The 19,885-nt window shown below is 41.8% G+C and overlaps 1 protein-coding gene and 1 long non-coding RNA gene across 3 annotated transcripts in view; one reads left to right on the forward strand and one right to left on the reverse strand.

Moving 5' to 3' along the window:
• Window positions 1–214: 214 nt before the first annotated feature.
• On the forward strand, window positions 215–6,536 carry LOC102080197 (uncharacterized). Its single transcript, XR_002064564.2, has 2 exons — window positions 215–2,493; window positions 3,419–6,536. It is a non-coding gene; the product is annotated as an uncharacterized LOC102080197 (long non-coding RNA).
• bcas3 (BCAS3 microtubule associated cell migration factor) overlaps window positions 6,360–19,885 on the reverse strand; it is a 315,717-nt gene continuing 302,191 nt past the window's right edge. For both annotated transcript variants that reach the window (XM_019367610.2, XM_013276535.3), the window contains one exon: window positions 6,360–7,727. In XM_019367610.2, coding sequence (XP_019223155.1) covers window positions 7,579–7,727 — 149 coding nt within the window. In that variant the 3' untranslated portion in view covers window positions 6,360–7,578. The remainder of the gene's footprint in view (window positions 7,728–19,885) is intronic.

Raw genomic sequence — 19,885 nt, forward strand, 5'->3', positions numbered from 1 at the left:
TCCCTCTGAATAAGTGTGTCAGCGACAACTGCGCATTTCCGATGAACCCCTGGAACTTAGCCGCCTCTCTGCGGCTTCCGCTGACACCCGCACAAAATTCTTACTAGCCATCTAAATGTCTTCAATAATAAATCTAAACATCAAAACAAAAAAAATAAAAAATTGAATAAATAAAATAAAATAATCAAAAGACGAAATGCTTCTAAACTACCAAGTAATCCGTTCGGCCTCAAAACAAAAAAGACAATCAGAAAAGAAAAGTGCAAACAAAACGATTTGATATCTCCAAACCGACACCACGGTTCGGCTTGTGTGTCAGATACAGCATGTCATGTGATTTAAGAGCATGGGATGTCTGCACATCTCTGTGTTACACACTTGTTGCTCGACTCCCATCATACAGCCATGCGTAAAAGAGTCAGCAGGCCAGAGAGAGAGTAGCTCCGGTGAACGGGGCTCATACACCTGAATGAAGCCGTTTCCATGAGCCCAGTGGATCCCACACACACCCCCGAAGGTCATGCGCTCCCGCACGGCACACACATCAGCAGCACAGAGAGTGTCAATGTTAAGAAGAGTTGTTTCAGTGTAAAAATAATTAAGATGGGTGTTGTTGTGGTGTGTATCTAACAGCTGACTCGTCCCTAAAGCTGCTTTTTTATTTTTATGAAGACGTAGGAGACTTTGGGAGCTGCTCACTGGGCTTTACTGTGACACAAATGAAAACAGATTAGCAACATATGGAGGTGGATAACGGTTTTTCTGTTGGAATGCTCAACTGGATAATTGTATCAACAATGCTTTTACAAATTAGTCACCATTTATTTGTTCTGTGCCTTCAACGGTACAGAAATCTCCATCAAGCGCGATTTAAAAGTCATTAAGGGCAGCAGAGCTCCAGGCTGCTGGGAGCTCTACGTGGAAGGGGCATCGGCCTGATAGATTAACGTGTCCTGTGTGTTGTGGACTAATGGAAGCAGACAGTAAATATGCTCCTTAGACTTGTTCTTTGGGCATGTGTTTGTCAGCTGGGGATGTGGATATGAAGCAGTCTGCGAAGAAAAAATGCGCCAAAAATGAGCAAATTCTCTGGTTTTGTCGTCAGTTTCTGTTGTCTGAAAATGTCTATTATTAAAATAATAATAAAAAAAAATAAGATCACATAGTTGTCAGAAATGAGCCTAGATGAGGACGTTTGGAGGCTTAAATCAGAGACCTTTGGAGCTGCTTGTCACACTTCAAGCTGCAGGATCATATTTACCCCGAATTAACTACTTGCAGGACGCTTTCCATACAGTAGGAAGTTGACTGAGGTTTTTCTATGTCCTTTATTCGTCCGTTCAATACAAGACAATACAACTGTGCGTAAAATGCGCCTTCCGTCCCGGTCATTTGGCCCCTGTGTCAGCGATCCGGGCCAAAGACGCTCTAATTACAACGTAACGGGACGGTTTTTGCGCCATATTCGTCTATAATCGAGTATTGTTATTTTCTTCCTTTCCTCTGCATTGTTCCTTTTCTCCTTTCATCTCTCCATCTTCTCCTCCCATCTCCCTGCATCATCTCTCAGGCTATATTTAGCGGCTAGACTGAGGCCTTGGCGCCAGACCGTTTAAGACCTGTCAAAGTCCCTCATATTTCCCCTTGTCACATGGAAACCCGGCGACCAGCGGCCCTCTCCTCCTCCTCCTTCTTTTCTCTTCTCCCGCTCCTCCTTCTCTCTCCTCCTCCTGTAACTACCAGCAGCTTTCCTCCTCCTCCTCCTCTCCTTCATCTCCTCTACCTCCTCCTCCTCCTGCTCCTCTCCGGCTGCCTTTGCTAAATGAAACATATCACTTCTCACTTGTAGCAAAAGGAAAATGTTTCCTTAAGCCCTCCCAAACTCAAACACTCTCGCACACATATTATTTGGAACAATGCATCGAAAAAGATGTTTGCTTGTTTGTTTTTGGATCTGGATATTACCGGATGCATCACAGATATGCTATTAAAATAATAATAATAACAATAATAAAATAAAAATCTCACACCTTACACATGTTCAGTCATGAACTACAGCCACTCACATCCAGGGCTGAAGCCTTTTACCTTCCTTGCTGCATTCTGCGCCATATCTCATCTGCGTCCACGATGTTGAATAGAGGGGTTAAGGTGCGTCTGACTGACAGGTGGAACGCCAGGTGAGGGCGCTATGGTGACCCGAGGGAACCAGAGGAGGGTGACAGAGCTGTCACAGCTACAGGCGTCACGCAGCAGACAGCCTCACAGAAATCTGAAGTCTTTCCGTTTCAGTACATTTAATCCCCCTGCTCATTTCAGCCATCTCAGTTCTGATGCTGCTGGTCACTGCGTCAGGGACAGGAGACGTTTGGGTGGCGCCACAGGTGCACGGCGCGCTGCGCTCGTGTACGTGTCTGAGTTTGTCCAGAGATGAAAAAAGACGCGAATACAGGAAATTCAAATGATGACATCACCTGTTGCTGTTAATCTCAGGTAGAAAAAAAAATAGATAAATATGAAATAAACTATGAATTAAAACGGGCTTCTGTTGTTGTCGGGTTACTACTTTATAGAGGAAATTTCTCGCGGACATCCGGGGGCCGGATGTGAGAAATTATTTAGATTTCCCGAAGGAAATACTAAAATATTAAAGTTTAAGATAAAAAAAGTAAGAATAATATTTGCACCTAAACTGTGTTTGTTATTCAGCTGGAATCTCCTGATATTACTCCTGAAAATCTAGAAGTAACGGCGCACTTACGGTGCAGTATGTCTGCACGTTATCCTTGAAAAGTATACAGGGTTACCCCGAGACCCAATAATTAGCTCTGCTGGGTGAATTCTTCTGGATTCTGGACCCGAACGGACACAAATTATTTTTACTGCACAAATTTTTGTCAAAGCAAGTTCATCCTTATTTACAGCGATTCTCTTAAACCTGGAATCGATGTTTTACGAATCTCTCCGATAAACAATGTGACTGCAAAACGCACGAAGGCACATTAATAATAATACAATAAGCTTAAAGAAAAAAACCCCATAAGATTCATCCACTCAAATCTAAACATTTATGAAGTTCCATTTATTATTTATAGTTTTTAAACAAACAAGCAAACAAACAAACATTTGTTTGGCACATCGAGCAAACAATCGCTCAACTAGATTATATTTGTATTTTTGTTTTTAAAAACTACAACAAAGTCTCTTTTTTGCGCGCAGTTTTACCAAATAAATCCAAGAAAGAGATTCCACTCTGTTTATGTGCATGCTTGTGGTTCGGAACAGCAGGTCTAAATTCATCCTAATCAGCAAACATTCGGGTATTTAACATCATCCAGCTGACAGCATTTATTACCATTTCATGTAAATCGAGGCACATTTTTTTAAACAGCAAAATAATCTTTTGTGTGTTTTGCAGATGTGTTGACAGCATGGAGAGATTAAATTAGCAGCTGCAGCGCCGGGAACATTGAATCATATTAAGGATCAGCAGCAGAGGAGCGGAGGAGGAGGAGAGGCTGTACCTGCAGGCCTCTGCTTTCAGGAACCCGGCACCGCAAAACATCAGGACATCCGCTAAATAGCCCACAGAAAACCTCTCACCCAGGGCAGGGAAGTTTAAACAAATACGCTTTATTCTTATTTCGATCCTTATGAAAACACCTGGAGAATGAAAAATTTTAAACAGCCTGAAAATCATTTAAAACGCGGCAGAAACAGTGAAGCTGCAGTAAATTAAAATCACGCCTGAACGACAGATATCCGAAATATCGAAGGATCGAATTACGGATCAGAGTCACGTCACGTCACGTCAGATCACACGCACTGCAATATGAATGACTCGGTCTGAATGAAACGAACCTGAAAAGTTCTGAATGAATGTCACTGCGTGACGGTGGTCTCAGAGGGTGGCACGCCGGGAGCCCGCAGGAACACCGAGTCCAGACTTTTCACACAGTTTCATTTCAGCGTCGCTTCATTTGAATTTTCGAATAATTATCCTGCTCACAGAAATAATGATTTCAGCCAGAAAACCAGGTTTCACACAGCTGTGCTGTTCAGCATCAGGGTTCTAACATATGATTTGATGCGCCTGAATTAATCACTTGTTGCACACTATTTAAAATCAGCAGCCTGTTTTCTCCACAATACTTTGGAAACTGCTTCAGTGTATTTTTAACATCACTGAATTTAGTCAAAATAAGAACAAAAAAAAAAGAAAAGAAAACAACGAAACTTTAAACATAAAAGCATCAAATTTTCGTCCTTAGAGCACAGCCTGAGTGTTTCAGTGTGAGTGGAGTCTTCCTCTGGTCAGTCCACCGCGCACTTTTTTTCAACCTTGTGCAACTAAATGGAGCGCTCACTGAATTTCTCCAAAAACATATTTAGAAAAAGATGAAAATAATAATCTCTGCAGAATGTGTGTTTACAGCCCTCTCTACAGCAATGCATGTCTCTTTAAATCCCGTTTTAACGCAAAATTCAGTGTGTATCGTTTTAAAAACTAGTCGAGTTCGTTTTATTGAGGACGTAGAATCCACGCCAATATTGAATTCCCGAACAGTTGATTTGTAATTTACAGTCACCATAGGGAGCCAATTTACACTCTCCAACTGCACAGCCATACACGAAAGAACAACACTGTATTGGTTTGTAGCTGAAGTGAAATGCTGAAGCCAGCTGGGAGTTCGTGGTGGTAAAAACTCAAGCAGAGAGACAGTCATGGGTTCAAATCTAATTTGCCTTGTGCACAACACAAACTCAGGAAAAGCTGCTGAGTAGCAACAGAACTCAGGGCCCAATGCTTTGCCTGGAAGGGAGCTTGTTGCTGCACACACTCACTGTGTAACCGGCCTTCTTCCACAAGTGAAAGTGTGAGCTACGAGGAACACTGCACACTTATCACAAAGAATACAATGTGAGACACTTCAGAGAAGGCCAGCAGACCTCTTGCTCTTTATTCTGAAAATTATGTTTTGAACTGCAGCTGGCAATAAGCATGTTTATTGATAACACTAAATGGAAAGCGGTGCACAGTTATGCAACAGCATCAATTGTTGGCACTTGGCCTAAAGAATCACAAACTAACAAAATCTCTGATGACCAAAATGATGCTGAGATGATTCTGGGAAACTGTTCAGTCGAGCTGGACGCTGATCTCACCAAAAACCTGCAGCACTCTTCTTATATTCTACTGCCGGCTGCTGACCCGATTAGCTAATACTGTCACAGTCCTGCTGAATATTCACAAGTTTTGTTCTCTCATCACACATTTCCAAGCAGGAGCTCTGATCAGAATCAAGAAATCTCAAAGTTTGAGCAGTTTATAAGTCAGGGAGCCAACTGTGTCATCTTCACTGACTGAAATCAGGGAGCAGATTTAGGAGCTCAGTAACAGCACACATGTTCCTCTGAGTTCATGTAAACAGTGCTGCTCAGTTCAGTCATTCAGAATTTCTTTCCGTGTACTCCCACGTCACTGCCCACTTGCTAGAAATCAATAATTGTATATATTTAAAACATTTTTAGGGATTTTGGTGCGTGTGGAACTTTTGTTACATTTCAAACATGTCCGTGGTGGTGACGGAGACTTCCTCTGTATTAAAATGTGCACCTCTGAAGATATTTAATAATGTAAAGTGTTTGCAAGAACATGACAAAATAAAGTGACTTTCATCTGCAAACTGCTGTGTCCTTTCTGTTTATGTTGCATAATGCTGAAGTTCCTCTGGTGAAGTGGCACATCCTCCCAGCTGGAGTTTATTTTTCCTTTATTCGTAACGGAATCTTGCACATCAGCCTAAACAAACACACTTTGCAAAGGTTCACATTGATCCATTCAGTCTGTTCATGAACTCGTGCTGTAGCCATTTTCCTTTTGAAATATACATGAGCGTACGACGCGAGCTGTTGATGGTTACGCATCTTTTCTCTTCAAGGCTGGGAAGGTTCCACTGCAGCTCACAGTGTTAAGAATGAGATCAATGGTAGCACATAAAGCACACGCTGTTAATCTAATTTCATTCAGTTTAACTGTCATCAGTTTTGTTTTTAGAATTAGAAGTTTTGCTGATTAACAGAGAAACAAACATGCCCTCTCACTTCTCTCTCAGAACAAAGAGCACGAGTTGCCCATAAAACGTCCTTTAACCGCCCGTTACTGCCTGTTAAAAAATATGGCACTAATTAGCAGTGGTACTGTGTGCTGATGGTCACCGCCGTGGTTGAAATGGGAACATTAGGAGCAATCAGAGTGAGGACAAAAGACAGTTTCATTTTCTTCACTTTGTTTTTTTTCTTGCATGAATGCAGGGAAAGAAGTCAATGTTTCACAAATGTAACAACAAAAATAACAATGATGTTTTTCTTTTTTTTACTGTCCATTCTGTGTCTGAGAAAGCACATCTGACATGCAGGCAGACCACATGTAGCACTGCAAATTACATTTCGAGCATTTTCTTGGGAGTGCAGTTATTTTCACTTTGGACAAACTGTCAGACAAACTCTTTATTTCTGCAGGCAAAGAAAAAAAAGAGAGGAAAATATAGATTTGAAAGATCTTGAACAGGAAAAAGATTTTGGTCAAAAGTTGTTAATGTACAAAATTCGGCGTGACGACTACACAAGCCTCCATTACTGCGCTCAATTAAAATTTACTATCTGGAAAGGCGGAGTGGGAAATATATCCAAATGATTTCAGAAACATATCTCGATTACACTGTAAACATCTAAATTACTCCAGCAAAGCAGTAATAGTGTCATCTCGTTACTGCACCCTTTGTCAAATGTGATTACATGAAAATCAAAGGCATGAAAGGAGCAAATTGAATCTAAAACACTGAGCGGGAGGCCATGACAGCAGCAACACGCTCTTACAGGGGGAGAAGGAGCTCCCGCACGTCGCTGCCTGGAACAAACATTTCCTTTTTTTCCTCTGTCAGCACTCCCGTTTCATACGCTTCATTCAGACAATGGGCACACCTAACCTTCAAAAACACACGGAGAACAACGGCAGCTGAGCGAGCAGCAGGCGACGCAGCAACAAGGTAACGAGCAGGGTTACGCTCTAATATTGAAAATATTGGACGTTTCTCCCTGACAGCAGACATATCAAAATATTAAACTGTATTTTATCTGTTCTTTATTTAGCGTACTTCTAAGCAGCTGCTCAAAACAGCTGCTACCCTTTAAATGAACGAGTTTCCAAAAGTCTGCAATAAACGAGTCCAGGTGTTTCCACCCAGACATGAGCACAATTCGAGGGTAAACAGCAAATCGGTTGTGTTTTTGGAATGATTTGGGAATTAAAATGATCAGATTTGAATTGAGTGGAAATTGGCACAATTTTCAGCAGCTTGAAAATTCAACCCCAGAAATGAATGATCAGTGGCGGCCGCAGCTGATTGGTGAGCAGCCGTCTGAGACGAGAAGAAACAAAAAGTAAAACATGCTGACCATAGAAACACAAATCTTTTGATTTGGACTCAATACACCGCATCGGTGCGTGAGTGGACGATGGTGGATGGGGAGGCGGAGCAGGGGGTCGGGTGGGACGGATGCCAGCGACAAGGAGTCCTAGGGGAAGTTGGTGGGGAAGAGGCTGAGCGGCTGGCTCTCGTTGGTGGGCAGCGGCGAGCGGTAGCCCTCGAAGTTGCGTGGGATGCTGCCGCTGGTGGAACCTGAGCTGTTGCTGAGGGTCTCGATGCTGCCCTCCCTCTGCAGCTCTGCGGGGACAGTGAGACACAATGAGAGAACATAGAGTTAGAGCCAGCAGACAAACAAGATCCTTGGCTAATCAATAACCAGACCTACGTGTGCCGCCTCAGTCTCCTTGTGGTTTATTCAGAACTACCGGAGGTGCAGCCCTCTTTCATGAATATACTAGCTGAAAATGAGTAAATAAAATCTACCGACAGCAGCTCAAAGAAAGTTTCTACTGAAAAATATCAAGTGACAAGACTTCACTAAGCTGGGCTGAGATGCTGCTCAGGTCCCGAGGAAGTGCATCCACACTGCTTCATTTGTGCCCAAGTGAAAACCCTCCTGACGGCATCGCCACACCCCGGCTATAGGACGCTGTTTACTAAAAACATCGATTGCATTTGCAGTTATGAAGCAACTAACAGTTGAAGCAACAGGAAAACTCCCTTTTCATTCCACCGGTGTATTACAAACATATCGCTTCTTTGCATATTTAATTTTCTCTTTTATGACTGCACAAGTTAAACGACCCCAATCAATCTTTCTAAATGCTTTAACTTTAACCTACTGTAGTTCTTGTAGCTGGGCTTCCATCAAGTTTTCATGTTTAATGGGATTATTACCAACATTTCAGAGCAAGCACTGAGAGTTTTCCCTTAAAAGAAAATGTTTTGATAATCTAGATCGGGAATTCTCACATTTTTGATGACCAATACGCTAATTGATGGCTGACTGAGGGCTAAATTCACACATCAAACACATTGTGAGTTTGTACCGTGTCTGCTCAGCAGATGGAGGTACTTTTGTTGGTGGTCTATGGATTGTATCATAATATTACAAAATCTACTTCTAATTATTTTCAAAGTACTTTAGCGAGACACAATAACATACACGATCAAGCCTAAACATTAGAGCAGATGTGAGTGTTACAGCACACGCCAGTCACAGACGCATAGCCTCGAAACTTTGGACTTTAATAGCTTCACTTTACACAGAGTCAAAAAGGGATTTTTAGACAGCGCAGAGATTCCAGGAGTTTCCCTTCTTATTGCTCCACCGCGATTACTCATCAGACCACTACGAACCTGCTTTTGTGTCAGACAGATGAAATCCACATCTGTGGGAATAACCCACAGTATGAGTGGACATCAGTTATTCTGGTACTCAACTCTCTGGGTGACACAGGGCATATTTCTGACATGTTGCATGGGTCCACCGCCCCCCCCCAGCCCTTCAGCGTCCCTCTCTGTGGATTGACCGAGCTACTTTGGTAAGAATCCCTCCATAAGGAACTTATTACTGTTATTATATGCTGTAAACCATATTCATAGATATGTGGAAGGGATGGCGTGCGCATAAGTGGCAACGCAGTATTAAGACTGTGATGCATGCAGTGTACAGTGACATCCATCAGGCTTCTAGCTGCGTTTAATCTGCTGTTGCTTCCCGGCCGCTATGCTGACACCGGTCGCCGCCCTGCAAATACACAGCACTGCGCATCTGTGACGGAGCATGGCTGTCATCGACAAATTGAGAGCAGGATTTGATAATGCATTTACAGGAGACGTGCACATGCTCACTGCTCAGGCTGTAGACTAGAGACGGTCAAATGTTCTCATCCGACACACACTCAGGGACACGCAACATCTGCAAGACTGATTTTTTTTGACCGACTGGCTTTTTTGTTTCATATTGGCAAGAGAAAGAAGGACTCGACGACTCAACAAGGATCAAACCGCCAACAACAAGAAGTTAAGCATTATATTTAATACCTATTCTTTTGGTTTAGTAAATTATTACTTATTTACTCCTGTGCAGTGATTTGTTATTCTAACTGTAACAGACATTTTGACACTTTCAAACTCTGAGTCCTCTCCAGAATAACTTCAATATGAAAAGAAAGCAGTGCTGGTAGGTCTGAGATGTATTTGGGTCATTCTTGTGTTAGTGACACAATATTCTCAACCAGAGTGAAAATAAAGGTAAATACAGCTGTTTACAGGTGCTGCTGTGATCTACAGTGTTTTTCTGGCCTTTTTCTAAAACTGTTGTCACTCCTCGAGTTTTTCCTGGGTCAGAATGTAACGCTGTGAATCCTTTCAGCCGTTTGAAACTAACTGCAGAACACGTTACTGACCTCGGGATGAACAAAAATCCTAATTTGCTTAAGACTGAGTTCAAATTCATGGCGCAGTGACATGAAACCACAGTTTAATGTGTCTTTGTGTCCTGCAGATGTTCAGGAGCTAATGTGGATACTGTCTTTGTCATGGTGGCTTTGCAGGAAGTGGAAGCTTCTTACTTTAGCTCAGGAAACCTAATACAAACCGCAACTGTTATTATCCCAGCTAACATGCAATGTGCCACACTGTGGTGTGATCCCAGCCTCTCCCAACCCCTTCCTCTTTAATTTCCCAACGCTACACTGGGCAGAAATGTTGCAGTAATTCCAAGCAGGGATGAGAACTGCTGGTTTACACTGTTCTGGGTTCAGATAATACAGTACTGGTGATTTAATTAGTATCTGGGAAAACATATAATCCATGCTGACATATTTCTATAAATGCTGCCAGTGTACATGTTTAAATATAGAAGAATGCAACAAACGATGGCCACTTGAGGCTGACTCTGTAGAGTTTATGCAGTTTGCTGTTGTTACATCAGCGCTTCATTCGCTTATCCAAAAACTTCAGAGTCCAAAACATCAGCAATAAGACTAAAGTTATGATTTTAAGATGTAAAGTGGAGAAACTGGTGACGCTGGGATGGCTACGTTGATATTGGTTTAAAAGGCCAATTCTGCCTTTTAATACACACTTTCTCTGTCTGACACATGAACACACAATATCGCAGTAAACACCACAGTGTTGGGCTCCTTCGGGTGGACCCAAAGGAGTTCTACTTATTATTTTTTTTACCTACTAGCATTTCCATAGTTTAATTCTTCCTGTAAATCCAAAAAACTCTGCTAATGTTATTTTTCCTCACAGCCTCCATTCTTTCTACACCGCTGATCAATACTTCCAGGCTCTTACCCTACAGGCTAGTCTTTTTGCCAACCTCAGTTACCCAGCTGGATCTGTGCTGCAGTGTTATTGAAGGCGATGTAAGCTGCTGAACACCCCAGTAAAGCCCTAAAGGCCTTTTCTAGTGCTGCCTAATCCACCTCATTGTGTGACGCCCACCAGCTATTCAACAAGTCTTAACCTCTCACGCCCCCAACACAATCCCCAAGCGCTCTAACGTCGGGGATCTTTTCCTCTGGGACTGATGTCACAAGGTAAAGTAATATGATTATTTACAAGGTGGTTTTGTCTGATGTGATGTGTAGATAATGCTGCTCTGGAGTGAGGCCAGCGAAGAAACGGAAACTACCACGAGGTTTGACTGATATAGGCTTTTACAGAGTGGCTGATCTGAGTGTTACTATGTGGTGGCTTATCTATAAAAATGTCATTTTTAATGCAAAAAATTTGAAAGCGCGCAGCAGATGGGACTCTTGGGATACAGCGTGGACTATCCCGAGGAGAAGAAAGCTCTGAGATAGTAGTTTAACCACCGGAGGTGACAAAAACTAAATCTTCTTCACCAAGAAAACTCTTTTTTCTCAACACATGTAGAATTTAAACCATGTAGGCCTTCTGTTGCTACAAATGATGACTGTAAGGCTCCTGGGACTGAAGCCATGCTCAGGATGACATCGGGGGCCAGTCTTCAAAAGAAAATGCATGTTAACTCAAAACATGGATATGAAAAAGCTGTCAGTAAACCAGAAGCGTATGCCACAGTTGGGGATAACGGGGAGGTTTTCCAGGCTGGAGTTGGATGACTGCGGGGATGGGGGTTCTCGGCAGTGCTGAAGGAGGAAAATTTAGTACATTTTGGAAATTTGTCCTCAACACAATCCGACAGACACATAACAACACAGCAGCAAGTTAATACCTCATCAGCCGTACAGAGGGAATGGTCCGAAACGCTCCAGCCTGAACCCTCGGCTGTGAACAGGCCTAATCCTCTTACACTCTCACACAAACACATGCAGACTTTCATTTTTATTCACACACACTAAATCTGCTCTCACAGCACACAAATATTTTAGCGGCTGTGAAAAGTCCTCACATCTTTTCACACTTGCACATCACTTCCTCTACAAGTTAATGGGATTTTCTAGTTTTTACTATTTAGGTGGTATTAGTTAAATTTAGTAGATCACCTCTACGGTTTGGGATAGCAACTACATCAAGTACAACACACACCTTTATTTTCCTGGTCACCTTTGGTTAAGTCTGACTAATCTGCAGGTTTGAAACCTGTCTTTTCGACTGACCGCTCGTGCTACTTTCCCTGTCAGATGTATTTGAGTACAATGTTATTATTGCCAGGATGCGATTATCTCCATGGAAATTAAACACCATCTGCTGAATGAGACTGCTGAAATTGGCAATCACAAAAAAAACTGTGGACTTTGAAGAGTTTATGTTAATCAGTTATCCCAATGTCAAGAACTCTGTACGTTTTCAGTTTACAGTCTTCCCAACATGACCGACTAACACGCGTGTCATTTTCTGCCTTTGTCTGTGCTCTTATGTACTGTGAAGGAGAAATGTCCTCACGAACACAACTGCATGTACAGAGCACTTCCTGAGGCCCCGACTGGCAGTGTGTCAGTGTGTGTCATGTGCCTGTTATGGTGAGATGAGACACACCACTGAGAGGAGGGGATCAAAGAGAATACAAAGGAGCTTTTAATCAGAGGCTCTGTGCCAGCCAGACTGGGTAGAGTCTCATCCATCCTTCTATCCATCCATCCCTCTTTCCCCCTGGGAGGCTGGGATGGGGGCAGTAACCCATAGCCATAGTATACTTATCCTAGCTGATTGTTTTTGTGTTTTAACTTTAATCTCACCATTAGCTGCAGCTGCCTCTGATTAGTGCTCTCACGTCACATTCCAACCCCCCAACAGTGTCACACACGCACTTATACACATGTGCATATGCTAACTTGTGTGAAACCTATGTGAAAATTGCTTCACGTCATCATTATGGAGCAAAGTCGGGTTACTGCTAGCTTGTAATGGTGATTTTTCATACTGTCAATGAACAAAAGACCAGACTCTTTATTAGGTACACCTTGCTAGTACTGGCTTGGATTCACTGTTACCTTCAGAAGTGCCTTAATTCATCATGAAATAGATTCAACAAGCTGCTGGAAACATTCCTCACAGATTCTGGCCCATATAGAGACAGTCATCACTGCAGATATGAGGCAGGATGATTTTTGAATGTCCAAACACATTCAAGACTCACCAGAATAGGCAACATTTTTCCAGTTTTGGCGAGCCCTCAGTTTCCTGTTCTTAGCAGACAGGAGTGGTACCTGATGTGGTCTTCAGGGTGTTGTGCATTCAGAGATGCTCCTCTACGTATTTTGGTTGTGACAAGTTGTTATTTCAGTTACTACCGCCTCCCCGTAAGCTTGAAGCAGTCTCCGCTGACCTCTGTGCATTTTGGCCCATTTCTTAAAGAAATATGCTTTCTACTCAAAGAAGCAGTGATTCTATTCTCTATACCAGCGGTCCCCAACCTTTTTTGCGCCACGGACCGGTTTATGTCCGACAATATTTTCACGCACCGGCCTTTAAGGTGTCATGGATACATACAACAAAATAAAACCAGTCCCAGTACCCAAAAAAAATAAAATTTATTCATGACACACAGGAAAAGACCCAGCGAAACCAAGTTAACGATAAGTGTGACCTTACATGGAGCTGCCCTTATCCCCAATGGCAGAGTGTAGGGGCTCAAACCTGAAACAGGCACTGGCATTGGGCGCAGTCTACTTCTGTGCTTTAATTTTGTAGAGTGACCAAAAAATGTTCTATCAAGCAAATTATTTCAGTCTCAACAACAACAAAATGTGAGGATAAACACAAACGAAATGCTTAAGAAGTTTCAAGTCATTTCATGAATGACTAGAATGATGCAACGCCATCAGGCCTTTGGAAACGGCTACAGGCGTCAAAATATTCAGAATCAGACACACACATTCATCATCTATAGTAGGCTACTGGCATACCGTAGTACACTGACAGTATATATGAAAATGCGACTAATAAAAATGAGCTGCACATATAAAAACATTTAAAGTCACTGCATGAATCCTTGCTGTGCACGATCCTTAGAAAGCTGTCCAGTTGGAAGACTGAACCCACATTAGTGGGAAAGCTCATTAAAATCTACCGGAGATCATCCTGACGCGCTGTGAAAAGCCAGGCTTAACACACGCTCCTGTGTAAAGGACATCACACATTAATGCGGCTGGAGACACACATGCCACGTACAGTATATCAGCAGAGATGGCATGTGCAACTGAAGCCACGTGCTGCCTGGATCAAGCTCAGTGAATTTGTTTTTATGTATGCTGGCCAGTTGGTGTTAAAACAGGTTAATGCTGCAGGCCTGGATTCATACACATACATCTCTCCTGACTAATTACAGAGGCAAAGAGATGCTTAAAATACATTTAACAGCACACTAACAGTGTCCAGCTCACATATTACCAAGCTGCCCTCTGAGAACGGACGACGGCCACATGCTCAAACTCCACGGGATAAACCGCAGCCCCATCAATCATGATACTCAACAGGTAGCGTGATTAAGAAGCAAATGCAAAGGAAAGTGATTCATGGGGCTAGTTCAGGCCTTTGAGCAGAGACTTTCTCTCTGTCTTCTCTGACCCAGCAGCTCCATATATGCAGCTAACCACAAGTTTCCCAGCAGCTGCTCATTAGGGTGTGTTATAAGGAGTGCCAACAACAGTCAGGGACACTCCTGACACTCTATGTGGGCCGCTTTGAATTAGGGCTCTAATGAAAACCTAGTGGTGACCCAGCCTTTGACTAGCTACTTACCCAGAGCAGACCGACAGCCGCCACGCCACTGGACACTGGATGGAAATGCTTTTATAGGCCGACTGCTGCACTTAGATATGGATCAAAACACAGCAAACAGACCCAGACTGGTCTCTCAAGTGAGTAATGTAACAGCAGTATGCCCAGCACGCAGTTAGTTGTGCTGAACTGAACTGCAGATTAAAACACATTTGTATTTTCTGAATGTAATGATATATATGTGGCTTGGGGAAAATTACGACATGTTACAAAGTTTCTTATTTTTTTCCACAGTTCAGGTTCTTCAAATCTGAATCAGCTCTTTGAATCAGTAAAGTTTAGTACCAGCATTTCTCGATGAAGCAACAGATTTGATCCATGGTGTTTGAGGTAATTCCACACACAGAGGGTTTCCTTCAGCGATAAATAACTAAATATGTCTCTGACCTGTTCCACTCCAGCTCCAGCTCATTAAGACACCAAGACCTCTTAAGGTGCCCTGTTGTATATGGCACCAAGATAAATCACCAGGTTAGCTTCAGATCCTTGTTAGCGGGAGCGATCATGGATCAGATTTGCTTCGGCACATTCTCCAGTAACGTTTTACAAATTCATGATGTGCCACTTTTTGGCTGAGTGTCAGTAGATACTGAAGCTCTTCACATGCTTTGCTGTTTGTTTGGCCATGACTCGCTGGGCCTTGTCAGTTAGGTTTACACATATCCTCGGCTAACATGAGTATGAGAAAGTGCGGTTATTTGCTTTATCTGCCCGCTGGTGCACACAATCACAGAATACAGATATGAAGCTCAGTGGGAAAACCAGGAATAAATGCGCTGATAAATATAACCAAATCAAATGCCTCCATAATTATCACATTGCTCACTGAAAGTCTATTGGGCATTAAAATTATGCATTATATTCCATTATATTCCTTTCTTATCCTTGATCATCATCAAGAGAACATCAACTAAGGAAATGTATTTTGTGAAAAAAGCTGTTCATCCCTCCAGAAACGTTCGGTCACTCATCTGTCTCGTACGTGAAGACGTTTGTGGAAACTGTCATTTCTGTGCATTTTAAAAACCACCTGAGCCTCATGTAGGCATTTAAAGTAACAGCAGCTACATCAACAGTAAGCACATTGAAAGAGTTCTACTTGTGTAAGCACTTCATAAGCAAACTGCCTATGGTAAGGAACAGATCGTCCACTGTAGCCCACTGAAATATCCCAACGTGAACACGCAGACATAGTTGCACACATATGGTTTGACAAGCTTGTTGGGAGACCTCTGTCAGTGGTTTTGGACAGGAGGGCTGGTCTCAGCTGAAAGAGGTAGCTGGTGTTGGTGCCCACTGAGAAAACTGACAGACAGCACATCGTCAAGAGGCTGTCGCTTATCATCGCATCAAATATGTGAGCATGCCAAAATAAGAGACAGATAAAGCTGTACACTGTGTGTGTGTCTGCATGTGTGGTGGGGGACCAGTTCAGAGTCGTAATGGGGCTGGAGTCAATCCCAGCTGTCATATGGCGAGACAATTATAAGATCCATAGATATACTTTATTCTTATTATTGTTACATTTATTGTATTTGCGTCTTTTCTTGTGTATTATTATTGCATTTGTTTTTGAGACATTTATTGGCTGCTGTGGCTCCAGTTTCCATTTAGAATTAATGACATACTTACTGCATCACTATTTAGGATTGCATTTTTGTAATACAAAGAAATAAATCAAAGCATTCAGCACACATCCCAAAACAGTTTTCAGCTTCACAACTAAAAGTATTCCTTAAAGTAAATCCTACCTCCGAGTATCAAGCACAAGTCCTCGAAAACTACCTATAATCTGTACGTTTAACTTTCTGTATATATAGTTGCACATATGTGGATCATTAGAATCATACCCGTGGTTTCCTTGGTTGGGTCAAATATGCTGTGAATAAACGAAGAAACTGTAAATTGTATTTCCTCCTCATCATCACATGCTCAAACTAACAGGCAGTCTTCTTCAAGATTGTTTTCAGTCTTGAAACAACGACTGTGCATCAGTCACAACAGAATCGCTTTCTGTTTTAATAAAATGTCAGCGCTATCCTGCTTCTGTCTAAATGGAACCACTGCAGTATTACAGATATATAACACACCTTCATGCAAACCCACACACAGACAAACACCCAGGTCTCTGCAATGCTTTTCTCAACAAGTGTGAAACCAGAAGAGCAGCAAATGAAAGCAAACTCATGTAAAACTACAAAGCCAGTAAGAGGAACTAGGTTCCATCAGGCGTAACACCAGTGCAGTACCAGTACGTATGTACAGGTTGGCACTGAGAGACAAACATACAGTGCAAACACAGACACACACAAACAATCACCAAAGCAGTCAGCACAGGGTCAACAGGCTGATCTGTATAAAGGTGCATGGGTCACTGAAAGGCAGCTGAGACACAAAGACGGGCTTCCATGCATGTGCTGTGTCTTTATATACAATAGAAACGCTGTGTTTAAATCTTTCACTTATGAGTTTTAACAAACAGAAAGATCAACTTTGGGTAGAAAAAGGTCAGCTTTTAACTGAGGATTTCACCTCCAAGAATTATGGTTTCCTTTAACTGCTTTTATGTAAGGCCCTTTGGCTCCCTTTGAACAAGAGCACGTAGGTCAGGACAGCAAAGGTCTGCATCCTAGCAGGATGCACGCTCGCAAACCAAATGTGCATAAAAATGATGTGCTGCGAGTGGTGCAGTCAATATGTCATATGTGTCATATCCTAATTCAGCTTTACAGGAATAAACTACATGACTTAAGAACAAAAGGTATATTTTACACACTGACACATTTCCACAGTACTACACTTTAATCCTCAGACTTCCTTTCATTATTACCTTTTAAATTCTATACCTGCTGATATTTTGTTCTTTTTAGTATTTGAGGTAAACTGGTGTTGTGCTGCTGAGGGGACCTCCCCAAGGGATTAATAAAGTTCTATTTTATTCTATTCTACAAACAGATTTCAAGTGAAATAAAAAGAATTGCACAAAAGAGCAGGTGATGTGTGTGGAAGAGTACTCACACACACAAAAACAAATAAAAAAAATGCAAATTCTGTTCATTTCTTTATACCAGCAAGTCCTGCCCCATTAAAATTCTGTAAATTTTAAACTTTCTTCTTATTTTAAGGTCTTATTTTTAACTGTAAATATGTAAATATGGGAAATTTAAAAAATCAGCTTTTAGTCATTTTAGTTTAGTTGTTGTTACCTGCTCTTTAAATATCATATAGGTCTATAGAAACCTGCTTTTCAAGGATTCTTAACTTTAAATATCAAACTAATGCAAAACACAGTCTGACCAAAAACCCTGAAACATTTAAATCTTTACTACATCCCAGCGACAAACACGTTTATTATGGAGAAAAACAACAAAAACAAGCTCCTGACAAAGACTTGGGATGTTTAAAACGCAGATGAAAATTTGTTTTCTTTAACTTAGTATTATGAGGTAACTGTAACAGCTCTTGAGTCATTAGGCCACTGACAGGCAAAAGCAGACTCTAACTGACATAAGACATATTTCCATTGTGAGAGGAATGCAAAGAGGCAGAATGAAAACTCAGACGGGCATTTACTCGATGGACACCGTTCTGGTTTTTGAGAGTGTTTGAAAGCAATAAAGGGTTGGAGTTATTTCTGCTTGTCCAATAGGAATTCATAATTTCCTAAAAGTAGTCCCTGTAATCAGGATAAATCAAGGATGGTTTTAAAAATGTTATAACATAGAAAGAAAAAACTGCCATTTAGAGGCTTGGAAAAAGAAGAGCTAACCATCTCGTGCAAGCTTCCTCTCAAATTACTGTCAGTTTGTAACAGAAGATTATTGCACTCATCATTGGGATCATTTTGGCTCATTTCCCAATTACTGAAATAGACATCCTTGTATTGCTTTTGTTTGCATTTAAGTGACATCGAGTAGAAGAGAGAGATAACATTATCTCTGTAGCATCAGCATGAATCAGATGCTTTTCATACACAAGCTCTAATTTTTTTTAATATGGCGTAATCATGGACGGGCTTTCATCCAGGACAAGTGGCTGCACAGATCCTCAACACGCAGAAAGCGAGTAGTCTGCATTAGTATAGACAGAACATCATTTCTTTCTCTGGCTGTGTTCGAGTCGGTCAGTCCTTCCCTCCTCTCATGGAGAAATGGGTGTTTTCAAAAGCCTCTGAGGGGTGGAAGTCTGTAAAAGGTGCTAATGTGTAGAAGCTGTCTCATCCTGTTTCACATTGTCAGTGTCAGTAAGGAGGTTATTTCCTTGCATTACAAAGCCATTAATGCACTTAGAAGAACAGAATAATGTTGGGAATCATTGGAGTTAGTGCTTCATAAAGTGCTGAATGTGTTACGTGTTAGCCATTTCAGATTAATATTTATTAAATAATCTTCATACATAGCAAATAAGTGTTTGAAAGACTGGATTAGAGGTATGAAACGTGGCCAGACACGTCTCATAAGCAGAATGGATCCAGGTAGATTTTTGGCTGGGAAGGTCTTTTTCTTTTTCCAAGTCTCATTTCAGCCTGCTTTTACAATAACGCTCATGGAAGATTGTAGTGGTTGCTTACAATAATCCAGTCAGACTCAGTATATTTTTTTTGTTGTATCATCAGTCACCCTAAAAAATGAGCTACATCTTAAACCAGTTCCTACAAACATAAACACAAGCCCACAATGTCCAAAAGAACAGTGGTGTAAGACGGTGAGATTCAAAGACGCGCTCACAGTGGACAACAGCGCAAAATAGAAACAGTTCATGTCAATCCATCCCTCTAATTCCTGACTCGGGGATATTTACTACAGTTCTCGGAGCAGGAGACTGAAGAGTGACGTTTAGTCCAGTTTTTAGTCCTTGAATTTACTCGGGGATGAACTCTCTCGCTAAAAGAGGACCTTTGCTAACAAGTTTAAGCCAGCACTCCAACATTACCATCCGATCCAAAACGGAAGTGGTCCCATTTGATCCCATTATTGAACTGGTGGGCAGTTTCCAGGATTTGGGCATGGTGAGGGAAAATCTTCAGAATCCAACATCTGAGGAAATGGCAGTCGAACAAACGATGCTGTCAAGGACTGATAGGCTGGGAACAGGCTACGTCCTGATGCCAGACCCTGACATTTCTGTTTGAAGAATTGTGATTAGGTGATTTAAGGGGTAAATGCTACACTAGTACTTATATAGTGCTTTTCTACTCTAATTGACCACTCAAAAGGCTTTTTACTACAAAC

Source organism: Oreochromis niloticus, linkage group LG14 (genome assembly GCF_001858045.2).
Source record: "Oreochromis niloticus isolate F11D_XX linkage group LG14, O_niloticus_UMD_NMBU, whole genome shotgun sequence".
Taxonomy (NCBI): domain Eukaryota; kingdom Metazoa; phylum Chordata; class Actinopteri; order Cichliformes; family Cichlidae; genus Oreochromis; species Oreochromis niloticus.